This window comes from Gymnoscopelus microlampas (genome assembly GCF_963454915.1).
Source record: "Gymnoscopelus microlampas genome assembly, chromosome: 17".
Lineage (NCBI taxonomy): Eukaryota > Metazoa > Chordata > Actinopteri > Myctophiformes > Myctophidae > Gymnoscopelus > Gymnoscopelus microlampas.
The window spans coordinates 16,795,986-16,810,684 of NC_139954.1; the positions used below are offsets into that span (position 1 = coordinate 16,795,986).

At 39.0% G+C, this 14,699-nt stretch overlaps 2 protein-coding genes across 10 annotated transcripts in view; one reads left to right on the forward strand and one right to left on the reverse strand.

The window, feature by feature from the left end:
• The window catches only part of obsl1b (obscurin like cytoskeletal adaptor 1b), a 47,660-nt gene extending 37,131 nt beyond the window's left edge, over positions 1–10,529 (forward strand). For all 9 annotated transcript variants that reach the window (XM_084084848.1, XM_084084850.1, XM_084084852.1 and 6 more), the window contains 7 exons: positions 354–466; positions 1,787–1,940; positions 3,809–3,970; positions 4,385–4,489; positions 4,730–4,996; positions 6,408–6,680; positions 9,875–10,529. In XM_084084848.1, coding sequence (XP_083940974.1) covers positions 354–466; positions 1,787–1,940; positions 3,809–3,970; positions 4,385–4,489; positions 4,730–4,996; positions 6,408–6,680; positions 9,875–9,885 — 1,085 coding nt within the window. In that variant the 3' untranslated portion in view covers positions 9,886–10,529. The remainder of the gene's footprint in view (positions 1–353; positions 467–1,786; positions 1,941–3,808; positions 3,971–4,384; positions 4,490–4,729; positions 4,997–6,407; positions 6,681–9,874) is intronic.
• A 957-nt stretch (positions 10,530–11,486) lies between these two features.
• Positions 11,487–14,699, reverse strand: part of ctdsp1 (CTD (carboxy-terminal domain, RNA polymerase II, polypeptide A) small phosphatase 1) — a 30,262-nt gene continuing 27,049 nt past the window's right edge. Inside the window, exon 7 of the mRNA XM_084084862.1 lies at positions 11,487–14,452. Coding sequence (XP_083940988.1) covers positions 14,324–14,452 — 129 coding nt within the window. The 3' untranslated portion in view covers positions 11,487–14,323. The remainder of the gene's footprint in view (positions 14,453–14,699) is intronic.

Below are 14,699 nucleotides of genomic sequence, written 5' to 3' on the forward strand. Positions count from 1 at the left end.
AATCAGCATGGTAGAGTATGTTATTACAATATAACTAGTACGTCAGGCAGTGGTTGGAGTTGGTGACCCTATGCAATGCATTTGGGAAATGTAGACCCAAGTGTCAGGTAGGACACCTACTGGTTAACAAGTAGAACTGCCACAAAACAATAATTGAAATATCTCGGGTAGAAATTTGGACTCTCATGTGGGAGATTGGGTACAAGCCTTTTCAGTAATCATTCTTTAAATACATTAACAATTACAATTAAACAGCATTTACCTGGAACAGCAATGTTCACATGGACAGGACACTCAAGTATGAAACCCAGCTTCTCTAAATAAATCAACATGTTTTGTTTTGCTGCAACCAGAGCCCCCAGTGACAATTCTCAAAAAGCTGGAGGACCAAAGATGTTCTGAAGGATCAGTCATATCTATTGAATGTGAGCTGTCAAGACACAATGTGGATGTCAAATGGAGCAAGGCGAGTATTGCATTTCTGTTCTTCTCAGCCATCTGCAATTATATTTCTGTAAGCGAGAACAAACCTATGATATGGCGAATATATAGACATTATATACAGTAAAATCCTCAGTTATAAATTAGTAACTCGGAGTGTACAAATAAAACCAAATGGACCATGGACCTTTGTACATGCTCAGAGTAAAGTTAACACTCAGTTTTACTGTGTACCGTATTGTGCAGGATTGAGTGTCTTGAGTGTCAGGGCATCTCAACACTATTCGGTTCTATTTTCAAGTAATAAAAACCCACACAGTACAATAGAAAACATATTTGTGCTGATGACTTGCAAAAGAAGTAGACTCACTTTACAGATGAGACAAAGGCAGTAAAAGCACACACACAGCAAACACACACAGTACTACAGTTACAGTATGTTAATCTGACTTTTGTGCTACTTGCAGGGGTGGAAAGTGTATTAGAATATGCTACTCAAGTAGAAGTACTGTTACTTGGCTTAAACTATTAACTGTCGGGTAGAAACCTCATATGTCCAAAACAGTTACTTTTCAGGATTCAAATAAAAAAAATAGCTACTTTTGATGCTTTTGTGTGACGCTGTAGCATGATCAAGTAGGGCATTCATTCACAAAAAAACACAAAATATGGAGATAAGAGGTTTCTGCCTGACAGCAACAAATTACTGTTGAAGTTGGGTGGCTGGTGACACAGCCAATTAATGCACAAACCACAAGCTATGTTAAGTGAAGAGTTAAACGAGTAGTTCACCCAAAGAATTACTAAATTACACAGCCATGAAGCCTTGAATTCATCGATTCATGTTTTTGTCGCATTCCTGAGCCAATAATTTGATGACGGGGTGGCTGGTCAGTAGGACACTCAATAGAGAATCAAATTATTGGCTCAGGAATGCGACAAAAACAAAATAATCTTCATGAATTCAAGGCTTTATGGGGTGTGTAACTGATAGAATATTTTTTTGGGTGAACTACTCCTTTAAGGGCTTTTCGGGGAGCGACACAGGCTACGCCCCGCACTCTATGAATAGATGCGTCTCTACACATCACGTAGAAAAAAGTTCAACACAATTCAACTCTTGACACGGGCGGGTATGAACTCTACAGTTTAAAGGGATCACCCCCGCTTCAGATGTCAGATTCCCTGCACCCCGTGAGATTGTAGATCGGCTATTTCCTCAATCTTTAAACATGTATGAACCTTTTTCCACATGGAAACGATTATGAAGATCATGCAATTAGGCGATTATGTAATAATTGTGACAAGTTAATATTCAAATGGTTCCTCCTCTCTTCATCTTCAGGATGGGGCTGAAGTGAAGCCATGCAAGGACATGCGCATTTATGCTATGGGAAGAAAGCGCTTCCTCCAGATCATGAAATGCAACGTCGGTGACTCTGGTACCTACACCTGCGACTCTGGAGAGGTTTCAACCACCTGCACAGTGGAGGTCTATGGTAAAGACATCTATACAATACGATATCTTCATTTAAGACACAGGCGTTAGCTGCACAAGTCATCCTATACTAAAATTGCCTGGAGGGTGGGTAGGTGGGTGGGCGACCGACGGTGGATGTCACAAACGAAACATGCAGACTTGTGAGGCACACCGTTGCTCCGATCCACACCAAACTTGGCACAAATACTGTTCAGGGGTCTGCCATCAGAATAGCCACACCAGGGGCCAGTTGTGGCCCCTAGGGGCCAGGTTAGGGTCCCCAGGGGCCACAGGCACAGTGTTGCTCCAATCTGCAGCAAACTTGACACTAACACTGTTCAGGGGTCTGCCATGACAATAGTCACACCAGGGGCCAAGTCAGGGTCCCCGGGGGCCACATGCACACCGTTGATCCAATCCGCACCAAACATACCACAAACACTGTTCAGGGGTCAGCCATGCGAATAGGCACACCAAAAAACACAAATTGTGGGGCACTACAGCAGTGTTACAGCAGTGTCTAACATTTTAAATGCCCATAACTTGGGGACCATTGCTTTGATCAGTGCAATATAGGACTGGATTTGAAGGCCAAGTAGCAGACTGAAAATCTAGTCTTTTAAAATGACTGATTACTTTTTATGGCGTGGCTCCTTTGGGGCAAGCCATGTAGAAATGGGTCTGTCTTGTCTATTAGTCTGTGAGTCTGTCCGTCTGTGTTTTTGTCCGGGGCTAATCTCATAAACTGCTGGACCGATCAGCACCAAATTCCTTGTGCACACTGCCAGTAACAGTATGCTATGCCAAGCAAGTAACTCCCCACACATATTTTATTTGAAATATTTCACTTTAATCTAACAATGGCAGTTAATGTGGCTCAGATATCAAGTCATACATCATAGACACATCATATACCAGTGGTTCTCAAACGTTTCCCAAGATTCACACATGATTCCATTTGTACTGCATGGCTCTGCACTGCAAGGGTCTAGCCGTCTATGATAGGGTCTGTGTGTCTATGTGTGTCCGGAGATAATCTCATAAACCTACTTTCTGAAATAGTATATGTTTTTTTAATAATGGACTCTGTGGATCCCGAGATCAACATAAATAACTAGTTCCTTCTCTTTTGTGGTAGTAGTAATAATAGTACCGTATCACTACACTACATTTTAGCAGCACGATAATAATATAAATGTAATTGCTTATGACATAGTTCCTTTTGTAATGCTAATGGTGATGTTACGTGCTGAAATATGGCCTGCTATCACAAATGCATCACAAATATAGCACAAGGCTGCCATCTGTCAGTAAGCTATGAAAATAAAGACCCTATATGACTAAATTGTCAACCAGCCAACCCCTAAACATCCAACTGCTTCAAGCTCCCATTACTTTTTGTACCACATAACCAGGCCCACAAAATGTGTACATGTAAGAACATGTTAAAATGCTTACATTTAACGATGATAATTAACACAACACATATACTGTGCATAGAGTTGCATAGACATTTTAGCCAGAGGGTGGTGCTAGAGGCTATGACAAGGGGTCCCTCAAATGGCTAGAATTCATCCACAAGGCATACTGGCATGTTTCATGTTCTCAAAATGGGGTTTGGGACGACCAGGGGTCCTTAATATAGCATAAAAAGCTGTTTAGATATGGTAAAAATAGTTTGTAGATATAGTATTTTCAAAATCTTGAAAAAAAACCATTAACTTTTCAAACATTTTAACGATACGAATCTTGTATAGGCACAACATATTTTCTGAAGGGGTCTGCGGTCCAAATACATATTCATTTGGGTGTCCTTGACATGAAACAGTTTAAGAACCAGTGACCACTGGTCTATGGTATCTGATAAAAATAACACATTGTTGACAGAACGCGAGCTGCAGATCCTGCAGGGGCTGGAGGACTTGGACATCCAGGAAGACCAGAACGCTGTGTTTGTTTGTGAGATCAACATAGAGGACGTGCAGGGAGAATGGTATAAAAATGGAGAGAAGATACGACCCACTACAACCACAAAGATCCGCCAAGAAGGTACAGTATGTGGACCTGCTGTTGTGATTTGTATTTGAATGCATCAATCCCTGATAACAATCCCAAGCTGTTCTGAGCTCCTATGAGAGTAGGTTACTGTATGCAAATATGTCCACCAGAGGGTGCTAGAAATGCCAAAACAAACTTTTGCTGAAGTTCAAATGTAGGCTATGCACGCACACACACACACACACACACACACACACACACACACACACACACACACACACACACACACACACACACACACACACACACACACACACACACACACACACACACACACACACACACACACACACACACACACTTGAAAAATATATTTCTGCCTAAAACGACATGCCCAAAATTGGGATGCCAGTGTTAAAGTGGTTAATACAGTTATTACATAGATTATTGTCATTATTCTTTCAGGGACCAAACATTTTCTTCTCATGTGCAACGTGAGGGGAGAGGATTCTGGAGAGATCAAGTTTGTTGCCAGGCATATTCAATCTACAGCCTGCCTGGAGGTGGAAGGTATTATTTATATTGTGAAATAGTTTACAATGTTCCAATGTAATCTGAATAATTTACCTAAAAAATATTTTTGTATTCTAGTAATACTTATTATAGCACATTTGTCTAATCAAGCCAATATTGGCAATAAATGTCAAGTTTTGTAAATAATATTAATAATGAAAAGATAATTATAAGTACTTTTCATCAGCCCACAACTGTGTGTGGACATGAATATAAACTGAGGTTTGTCCTTCTCAGAGCTTCCTGTCAACATCGTGAAACCTCTGCAGGACCAGACGGCGGTGGAGAAGAGCCGTGTGCTCCTCGACTGCACTGTGTCCAACCCCAGGTGTAGCATCCGCTGGTACAAAGGCCACAACGTCGTCCTGCCCGGCGAGCGCTTCGAGATCTGCAGCGAAGGCGGCTACCGCAAGCTGATCATACAGCAGGTGGCGCTAGATGACGAGGGCACGTACAGCGTGCAGGTCGGCGAATACTCATGTTCCGCAAAGCTCACAGTAGAAGGTAGGAGATTTCTTATAATTTAAAGATTATTTTCTTCTTCTTTTTTTTTTACTGTACTTAACTTACAAAAGTACAGCAGTTAGATGAAAATGCAGGATCACAGGAACACAAGGAAACTTCTGTAGCAGGCATGTCTAAAGTCCGGCCCGAGAGCCAATCATAGCCTGGCGGAAGGTAGATTTTATACGTCCCATGGTTTCCTTCCTAAAATGTGTCACCTGCCAGCTGTACATTCATTAAAGTCATACATTCACCTTATGGTGTTTTGAAATTAACCTGAGCTAGTAGGCTATTTCTCAGTAGAATTCGTAAGGATTCCTAACTGCTGTTCCTTGTGTCGTTTCATTCTCAAGATGTGAAAGAAAGGGTGTCTTTTCTTTCCTTCATTTAGTTTGAAGAGACTTTTTCACACCTACATTTGGGCTTTGAACAAAAGACAATTTATTGGACTGAAATATAATAGCAATACAGTGCATGCATGTGAAATTGTTCACAACACTGATGAGTGGCTTACATTTGGCTACACTGCCTACAAAAGACTATTGATATTGCATAAAATTGTTGTAATGGGATGCATTTGTGCGTGACTTTATGACAGGAGATGTAGTCGGCCCTAAGCTATTTTCACATTTTCCATAACAGCCATAGACAAACCACCATGAGACAAACCCAACTCACCAAACAATATCTAAGTGCCATCTACTGGTACATACTAATGCACTAATAGTGTATTACATGTTGCTGTTAATCTTAACCACATGAACTCCAGTGTCCCTTTTATGGGCATATCATAATAGGCGAACGTTGGGAAAAAATCACAGATCTACAAGCTCATGTGTTGCATTGTGACGCGTCAAGAGCTTGTAGGTTTAGTGTATGGATGGATGTTTAGTGTAGAGGTAAAAAAAAAGGAGGGGGCCAAGTATCGTCCCCTGGGGGACTCCAGTAATAGGGTTTAAGTGGTTAAAGGACCACTGTATACAGTTTTGACTGTACCAATGACCAGAATGAGTTTGTTGAAATTATTATTATTATTATTAATGTATATATTTTACTATGGCCTTAACCAAGTGTTCCATTAGGCCTGCCGCCTGGCTAAAAAGATAAATGCGTTACCAGTATGAGACAAGTTAATATCCTTTTGTTGTTAGTAAATATTCTAGCTCTGTCAGGGCTCCTAACCGTTTGGAGGAATAGAAATTAAATCCAGGAACAAACCTTATTTTACTAGGAGCAGAAACTAAAATGTAAATGTAATTATCAATGCTAGGGTTCATGTTGTCTTGGCTCCAACAAGGGAAAAACAACCAACTAAATATCAACATGTCAAACATTTCACTAACATTTCACCATGAACTTATTATTGTTATAGGAATTTACTGTTATTCCTTTTTCTCTCACCCAAACACAGCCCAGGCTGCGTTAACGATGGTCCGGGAGCTGGAAGACGTGGAAGTTGTGGCCCCTGAAGAGGCCTGTTTTGAATGCGAAGTGTCAGTGCCCATCCTCAAAGCGCCGGTGTGGAGCCTGAACGGGGCCCCTCTGCAGCCTGGCTCCAGAGTACGAATCGAGAGGATGGGAACTGTCCACAGACTGACCCTGCGACATACCTCTCTGGATATGAACGGCAGGGTGGAGTTCACCTTAGGAAAAGCCACCAGCAGTGCACAGCTCCATGTCCTGAGTGAGTGAAACGCAAAATTACATCTTCATTTTTTATGGATACTAACCACTGGCGTCAATGTTTTTGGCATGTCATTTTAGGCAAAATCTTTCAAAAACATTTTTAATTTAAAAAATGTTTTTTTTTTAAATGCAAACAACTCACATCACAGATGGAAGTACACAATCAGAATAAGGCGGGCAAGCATGGGCTCTTGTCAATAAATAAGGTAAATAATATAGGAAAATTGGATACCAGTTAAACAGTGATTCAGTGAACATAGCATCTGTCAAACCAATCACATTCTTAACATTTGTGGTCGAAAGAAAACTAATCAAAGAAACAAAAACATGAGAACGAGTAACCAAGATACATCTGCATAGTAAGCTACCAAGAGGGGGAACGAGGAGAGCGACATGCTAGGGGATGAGGTGGAGTCTGAAGAGGTGAGTCTTTAGACTACTATGGAGGAAAATTGGTAGTCTGCAAATGAGTTTATTCCACAGTTCAGTTGGCTAAGTTACTAATAATAGGGTTAGGCTTAATAATGCTTTTAATGGCTTGGTTCTAGGCTTAAAATAATTAATATAAATATTTTCGGAAATCTTTGTGGAAAGAATTAATGGGCTTTCGATTTGTGGCACCACAAAATGGCCACCATTGCAATGCCCTATGCTGGTTGCCTTGTAAGCCAGAGCGGTGTTCACTCTCCATTCAGACATCTCACCACTCCGACTATTGGCTTCCGCGTGCGGTTAGGGTTAGGGTTAGGGTTTTGTAGGCCTCCTGGGGGTAACCCTACTGGGTGCGGCCAGCAAACAGAAACCAAAGCACTATGAAGGGAATTGTTTGTGACACAACAATAAAGTGTAGGCTAGGCTACTGCTTGTTTTCAGTGTACTGAAATCCAGACGCATCATATAGCCTACTACTAGTTACATATTATAGCAGTAAAATATGAACACAGATACAGACCCCAAATGTGTAGCTGATTTGATTTCCTCTCCAGGTCACATAATACTTCAGGTGCCTTCAATGACACTAATTAATGTCCAGTGTGTATGCATGTTAGCTCACTAAAGGCTCTGCTGCTACATTGGTAACGCCAGCTGTGATCATGAGAGAAACTCCCTCTGCGAGCTGAAATGATGCCATAAAATTCTATATTTAATGGATTGTCTAATAGGCACCATATATTTTGAATGTGTCTAAATCCAGCCATCGAATAAGACAAAAACATTCTGAGTTTATCCAGAGTTGTGCCATTTTGTCACTCCATTTCTGTAATTCAAAGACTCACCACTAGATGGGGAAAAAGATTAACTTTTACATTAACTGCATAATTTATTTCATCAAGTATATTTGAGGAATTTGCCTTGGATGGTGAGGTTAGTTATACAAGAAGCTGTACACACCAACACATCTTGACAGCTACTAAATTAATGTAAATGTCATGATGCAGTCTGCAACTCACTATCTCTGCCAGAGTTTTAACTGGAGATAATCGCTCACATCACTCTTGTCCTGTCTGTCTGCCAGATAGTTAGAATAGATTCTAAGATTCTTGCACTTGCTTATAAATATTAACATGGACTTGCTTCTGATTATTTTCTTAACATGCTGCTATAATACAGTGTTTCCCCGGTAAAAGCACTATTCCATAGATCAAGCCCTATGGTGTATCCTTTTGCACCATAGGGCTCCTTTCTCCTTTCAAATGAATTAAACTAAATCACAATTTTATAAATTGTAGGTTTGTTCAATTATTTTATTGTGCTTTGTTCAATTATTATCTACTTTTCATTTGTGCACTTCCACTTAATGTAAAAGGAACAGTATTGCATTTTAAATTAAGTTGTGATTGATTGATATAAGTCATGGTGGGAATATAACAGAATTCAATATGGTTGAATTCTGCAGCATCACATAACATTTCTCTTGAAGCCCGAGGCAAGATATACATTTGCTGGCTTCTGTATGTGCTAAATTCTTTATTTATGATCCAACTCTATTCATGGGCATAGAGGTCAAGTGATCTGGAACAGATATCCAGTGATGCGTCTAGGCCAGGATAGTAAACTATTTTTAGTTTTATTATGTTGCCAATTAATGAGAGTATTAGGTTCATTCGTCTGACTTGTGTGTGTGTGGGGGGGGGGGGGGGGGGTGTACACTTGTTGTTGTACAAAAGTACTTGACTATAAACTGAACGCAAAACTAAACGGAAACGGAACGGAAGTGATTAGTGACCAATAACTGAACGTGCAGAGTCAAGGTCAGTGAGTTTTGTCAGTGCGATAGCTAAGGCGGTATGGTGTGTGGTTCAGAGAGTGTTCTGACTCCTTTCCAAAGATGAAATGAGTCCGGACCCCACCCCGGCCTTGCAGATCGCTATGCAAGCCATTGGAAAAGTATCACAGTACTTGACCCTTCAAGTATTTCTAGAATGGCATTTGTAGAAGCACCTATTGACCAAAATTCAGGTTGCCTTTCTGCAATACTGGGCACTTGGCCTTAAATGCCCCCATTTTTCCATCTATCGTTTGTGATGAGTTTTGAAATAGGGCCGAGACTATCGATTATTTTCTAAGCAATTGTTGTATGAATTACTTTTTCGATTAATCAAGTAATCCAGAAACACATTTTTATATCAATTATATATGTAGTATTTCAACAATTTGACACGAACAATTACTACTTCTGTGAAGCTAAAATGTTTTCATCCAGTTTTAGCCCATTCATTGTTAGACGTCACCAGACATATTAGTAGGCGGAGATGTCTGACATGACACTACTTAAGCCTTGTTTTATACTTTGTCAAATTGTCGTACAGCGGTGCTGCAAAAAAACGGTGAAAATAGTCAATTCATCTGGTTACAAATTTCATACCTGAAAATAGCAAAAATAGTTAATGTGACGCCATGTGAGCTTGTAGATCTGCTATTTTTGTTTATTGTTTGAAAACATTTGTACATTTTTTTAAATGATTTAACATTTTGAAAATGTTTGCCTATAATGACGTGCCCAAAATAATGACATCAGATTGAAAAGGGCTCAACACTATCTTCAAATGTTTTGACTATTGTGTAATGGAAACTGAAAACATATATCAAGTGCAGCATAAACAAGTGTGTGTTTTGACAGAATAAGGCCAGGCATACTGATGGATGCTCTCCAGTTCACAGGCTCATTTCTTCTCTGCTCTTATTTCGCAGGTGATCCCTGAGTGACGGTGTCATCTTCAAAGTGTCATCACCTCATTAAAAGGGATTCTTTGTTTTTTACTTTTTCAAGATGTGAAACCGAAGAGGCACTGCAGCAGTGGCTAAAATTAAGATGTTTTTACTAAATTAATGAATGGAAGTTTCTTTCTTTTCTTTTCTTTTTCAACAAGTGGAAATCTTGTGCATATTAAAAGTTCTTACATCCGATCTAAAAACAAATTGACAGTCAGCATTGTCTGATTTGAAACGTCAGCTTATAAATTATATTTACAGTAACTGACACCTTTATTGGTTAAAAATACAAAGGCTAAAAGTTCCAAGTATTGAATATAGCCTAAGTTGTGAACTTGAACGGCTTTTGACATAAGAAAATCAGTGGCAATTTGGCTACATTATATACACAAATGTATGGATTTATTCAAGAAGCAAGAATTATTCCTATTCTTTATCATTAATTCTACATCTTTGTTTTTGTGTAAACGGAGCTGATACAGTCCATGCTTCTGTGTCATGTTGAAATTCCTAATGGGGTTCAAAAAGCCAAGTGAATTCAGACACACAGCAAAATCCTCATTGTTAATTTAAGTCTTGAGAGTTACTTTCATTCTCAGTTTTAAATTAACACGGGGATTTTGCTGTGCACTTTCACCAGTTTGCATTAGTAGATTTTAAGAATGATTGATTACAGGGTTGCTGAGGGTAGAAGCTAAACTTGAGATGTTCTCTCAACTAGAACGTGCATATTACTTATTACATATTTATTCACCAGGTTTCTGTCTAAGCAATGTACACCGTAAAGTCCTCAGTGTTCATTTAAATCCATTTCTAACTAATTCAATTAGCTGAGGATTTTATGATGCATTTCTTCATTCTGTGCAATTACTCCATATATCACAGCATGGTTTGTGTGGCTGTTGTGGTGAGTCTCTGATTTCTATTATTTATAGTAAGAGAGGATACCATTTTGAGGTTATTACCATATTAAAATACCATGCTAATCTTCTCTAGACAGCAGCCGTTACCATTAATAATTTTCAGCTGTTCCTGCATCTCAAGCTTAGATTTCGCTGAGTTTTAAATTAATAGGGGTTCCAACCACTATGAGAGATTTTGGAATTTAACCTGGTTTGCGACAAATGACCGTTAACCTTTAAAAGTGTCTTGTGTATTTTTCATCATTTGTCCATTGTATAGTCATTGTTTTTTACATTTTATTTTTGATGAGTCAAGGTTCAAGGTTGTGTGAAAGAAAGGGGTTCTGTCTCGTAATAAAAAAAAGGCTTGTAATGTAAATACATTGGGCCAAAATCATTTGATTTACAAAAGAGATGTGGTTGAATATGACTTCGCAGGAAAATTTTGAGTGTTAATGGGTCCATTTGGTTCCATTTGTACTCTCAAGAGTTGAATTAACACTGGGAATTTTACTGTGTAGTTGTTAGTTACTTAAAGGCGAAGGGTCTTGATATTTCAACTTAATGGGGAACGAAAGATGTTTTCATACGAAGTCTATATTCCATTTTTCCATTTTACTTGTTGCCCGTGCATCCATGTTGTCTTGAACATTAGGGTTGTATGGAAAATGTAGGGTAGTGAAAATCTGTCCTCTTTCAATAAAACACGCTTTATTGATGCAAAGTACAAATTCGCCTTAGCTGTCTTTTGTTTTCAAACATGAAGAATCGTCAGCAGCCACTTAAACTCAAAACACATTTTCGTAGGCCACTTTCTTTACTTGAGTGTCAAAGTTAATACTCTTGTTGCATACAGTAAAAAAGTTAAAATCATTATTTCATAAAAGGTTACATTAGTTACGTATTTTCAAAGTTATTATTTTTGTTTCTTTTTTAACCAAGGGAAATACTCACATTTGACACAGTCCCACTGAAACCCAGACACTGGAATCCATCCATTCATACGCACATCAACAGACTGGGTGTTAATTTATCCATCCATTTGGAACTCCCAAGAGTGTATATTTGTACACTCAAAGAGTTAAATGTGGTGTAAGTGATTTGTTTTTGTAATAAAAAAAAAAAAGGTTAGAGCTCTACAGGTACATTCTGTTAGAGCTCTACAGGTATATTCTGATCGTCTAATCACTGAGTGTTTGTTCCGTAACAGGAGTCTCCCCGTCTCTCCAGCTCTTTAATAAACAGAAAATATAATTTGCTGGGATGGCAATTTTACACAATCAGGCGAATGAACCCCACAAAGATAATTTACCAGCTTGTTCCTGTTCCAGGCTTAGTTGTCTGCTCATTGTTTGTGTCATTGCTTCCAATTGTTTATCATGTACAGTATCTTGTTCGAGTTCTCTCCTGATTGGATAAAATTGCTATCCCGGCCTGAATCCTTCTCTCTCCTGATTGGATAAAATTGGTATCCCGGCCTGAATCCTTATATATTTTTTACTTGTTTATTAAAGAGCTGGAGAGATAGGGAGACCCCTGTTACTAAAGGAACACTCTATAGCAATGAATACTATCAGAATAAAGAGCTCTTTAAGACTTATTTTAACAAAGAAATATCACTTCCACCACCTTTAAATGAACACTCAATATTTTAGTCTCTAGGAATAGTCTGCTACACATTTTTACCCATCAAACTGATGACGAGGCTGTGATTTGAGTACACTTACAGTAACTGTTGTTACACAATACAAGGAGCTCACATTCAAGTTCTAACAATGGGGACAATACAAATTGTCTTTTGAAACCAAAACGCCACACTCACTCACACACACACACACGCGCGCGCAAGTACACACTCCTCAAAGATATTCTATTTGCACGTTACAAACCATTTCTACCTCCCCATGCAGACATAATCATCATCATTGCATTATCAATGGGTGAACCGCTTTATTCCTTTGCCGACATCTGTTCATCTAAAAACAAAAAAGGGAAACATTACATCTTTCAACATGGCATTCATAAAAAAAAAGAAAAAAAGATTGCCTAAAATCCTGATTTATGTACAAAGATAATCTCACCGCATCCAAAATGGCACTTTGTTTAGTCACTCAGATATGCTGAGAAGTCCAACGGGTCTGCAGTCGTTGCGTCTGGAGAGAGCTGGCAGTTCATCTTCTGAGTGATTTGAATGTCCAGTCTTTAACACTGCTTCTCCAAGACGTGTGTTGATAAGTATGTAGTCAACAAGATTAAAAACAACAAAAAAAGTCTAGTCTAGATTAAAAAGCGATCAGTCAAGATCATGACCTAATCTGAGAGTCAGACGGGCATCATATAATCGCTGAAATGGTCATAATACCTTAATATTGTTATTCCAGATTTTCAGGGCTGAGTGATTATGGTAAATCATATGTGTTGTAGTTTATAAGAACTACATTCAACCATGGTGGTTTACTGCCTGCTTGCCTTTTCGTTCATGTCAAATACCATGAAAAGATATCTCTTTTTTCTTAGCTTTAAATATGGCATTTTTGGCCACAAATGGTGTGTTGTTCATTGCTTGGCACAGAATGCTGCTAAAGGTGCATATAGTGTTTTTGATCAACATGTCCATATTGTAGTGAAGTATGAGATGTTGAAAATAAATCTATATAAAGCTTATCTATCTAACGATTATTGAACTGTTGATTGTCTTTAAGTACATACTTTTAGGTAAGAATTCAGTCCATCACAACAAAAAAGTGTTCAATAAACTGTTATTTGTCTATGGAAGGACTTGTTCAAATGTTAATTAAAAAAAAAAAAACGATCGCTAGAATGTACTGTAGGGGGGAAATAAAAAGGATTGCGAGGGTTCAGTTGCACTTGAAGATTGGCACAATGCCTTTACACATTCCAGGTTTATGCCACCATTAAAAAAGTCCATATTGCCACAACTTCTGCTGAGGGAATAGAATAGTGAAAGTTGACCAAGATGCCAGCTGCATTGCACTGCAAATAGGCTTCTTTCTTAGGAAGTCGTTTAACCTTCTCTTCAGTCTTAAAATGTTATTCTATCAAAAAAAAGAAAACAGCCAGTGAAAAAGAGTAGAGTTACCTATTATAACATTTTTCTAAAGCAGTTTCAGTTGCTTGCAAAATTGGCCTGAAATTGGCTTCAGATCAAGGCACATGAAACCGTGTTGTGTTCTTTTCTTGGCCACAGGTTAATATACATCTCAGTCCATTTTTATATTTCGATTTTGGCAAAAATACAGCTATTTTTGACTTAGAGTAGAGTGGGGGGGGGGGGAGGAGCAGACCAAGTATAGAGCACTGGGGGACACCGGTCAACTAAGTATATGGGCTTTAAGTGGTTAAATGACATTAAGATGCACTTTTTCTTTTCTTTTCTGATCTTTTTTTGCATTGTGGTCCTTGTGGTGGGAAGCAACGTGGAGCCGCCACTCCCAGCTTGCAGTGGCCCCGTGACGAAGAGTCGCTGGTGAATCTTTTCGTTTGCGATTTTTTTTCTCTGCTTGTGTTAGCTGGAAGTCCTCTGCTGCTTGAGAATATCGTAGATGTCGTCCACTTTGCTTAGTCTCTCAAAGAATGGGATGAGGTCCAGGAGCTCTGTGTCCGACATGTCATCAAACCAGGAAGCTACGGGAACCTGGAGGGAATGGGAAACACAGGGCATGAAAGGATTACAAACTACTCCATGTACTGTACCTTAGCACATATTCTGCAGGATCCAACCTATACATATTCATACATCCTGATACACTAAATGAGGGCAAAGATAGAGGTAATGTAACGCTCCTTTAGGGACATTTTTGTGGGGAGAAAAATACTCAATTTACTCAATTGTAGAAAACTATCACAGATTTGAGTATTCTAAACTAACACTTCTGTGTCAA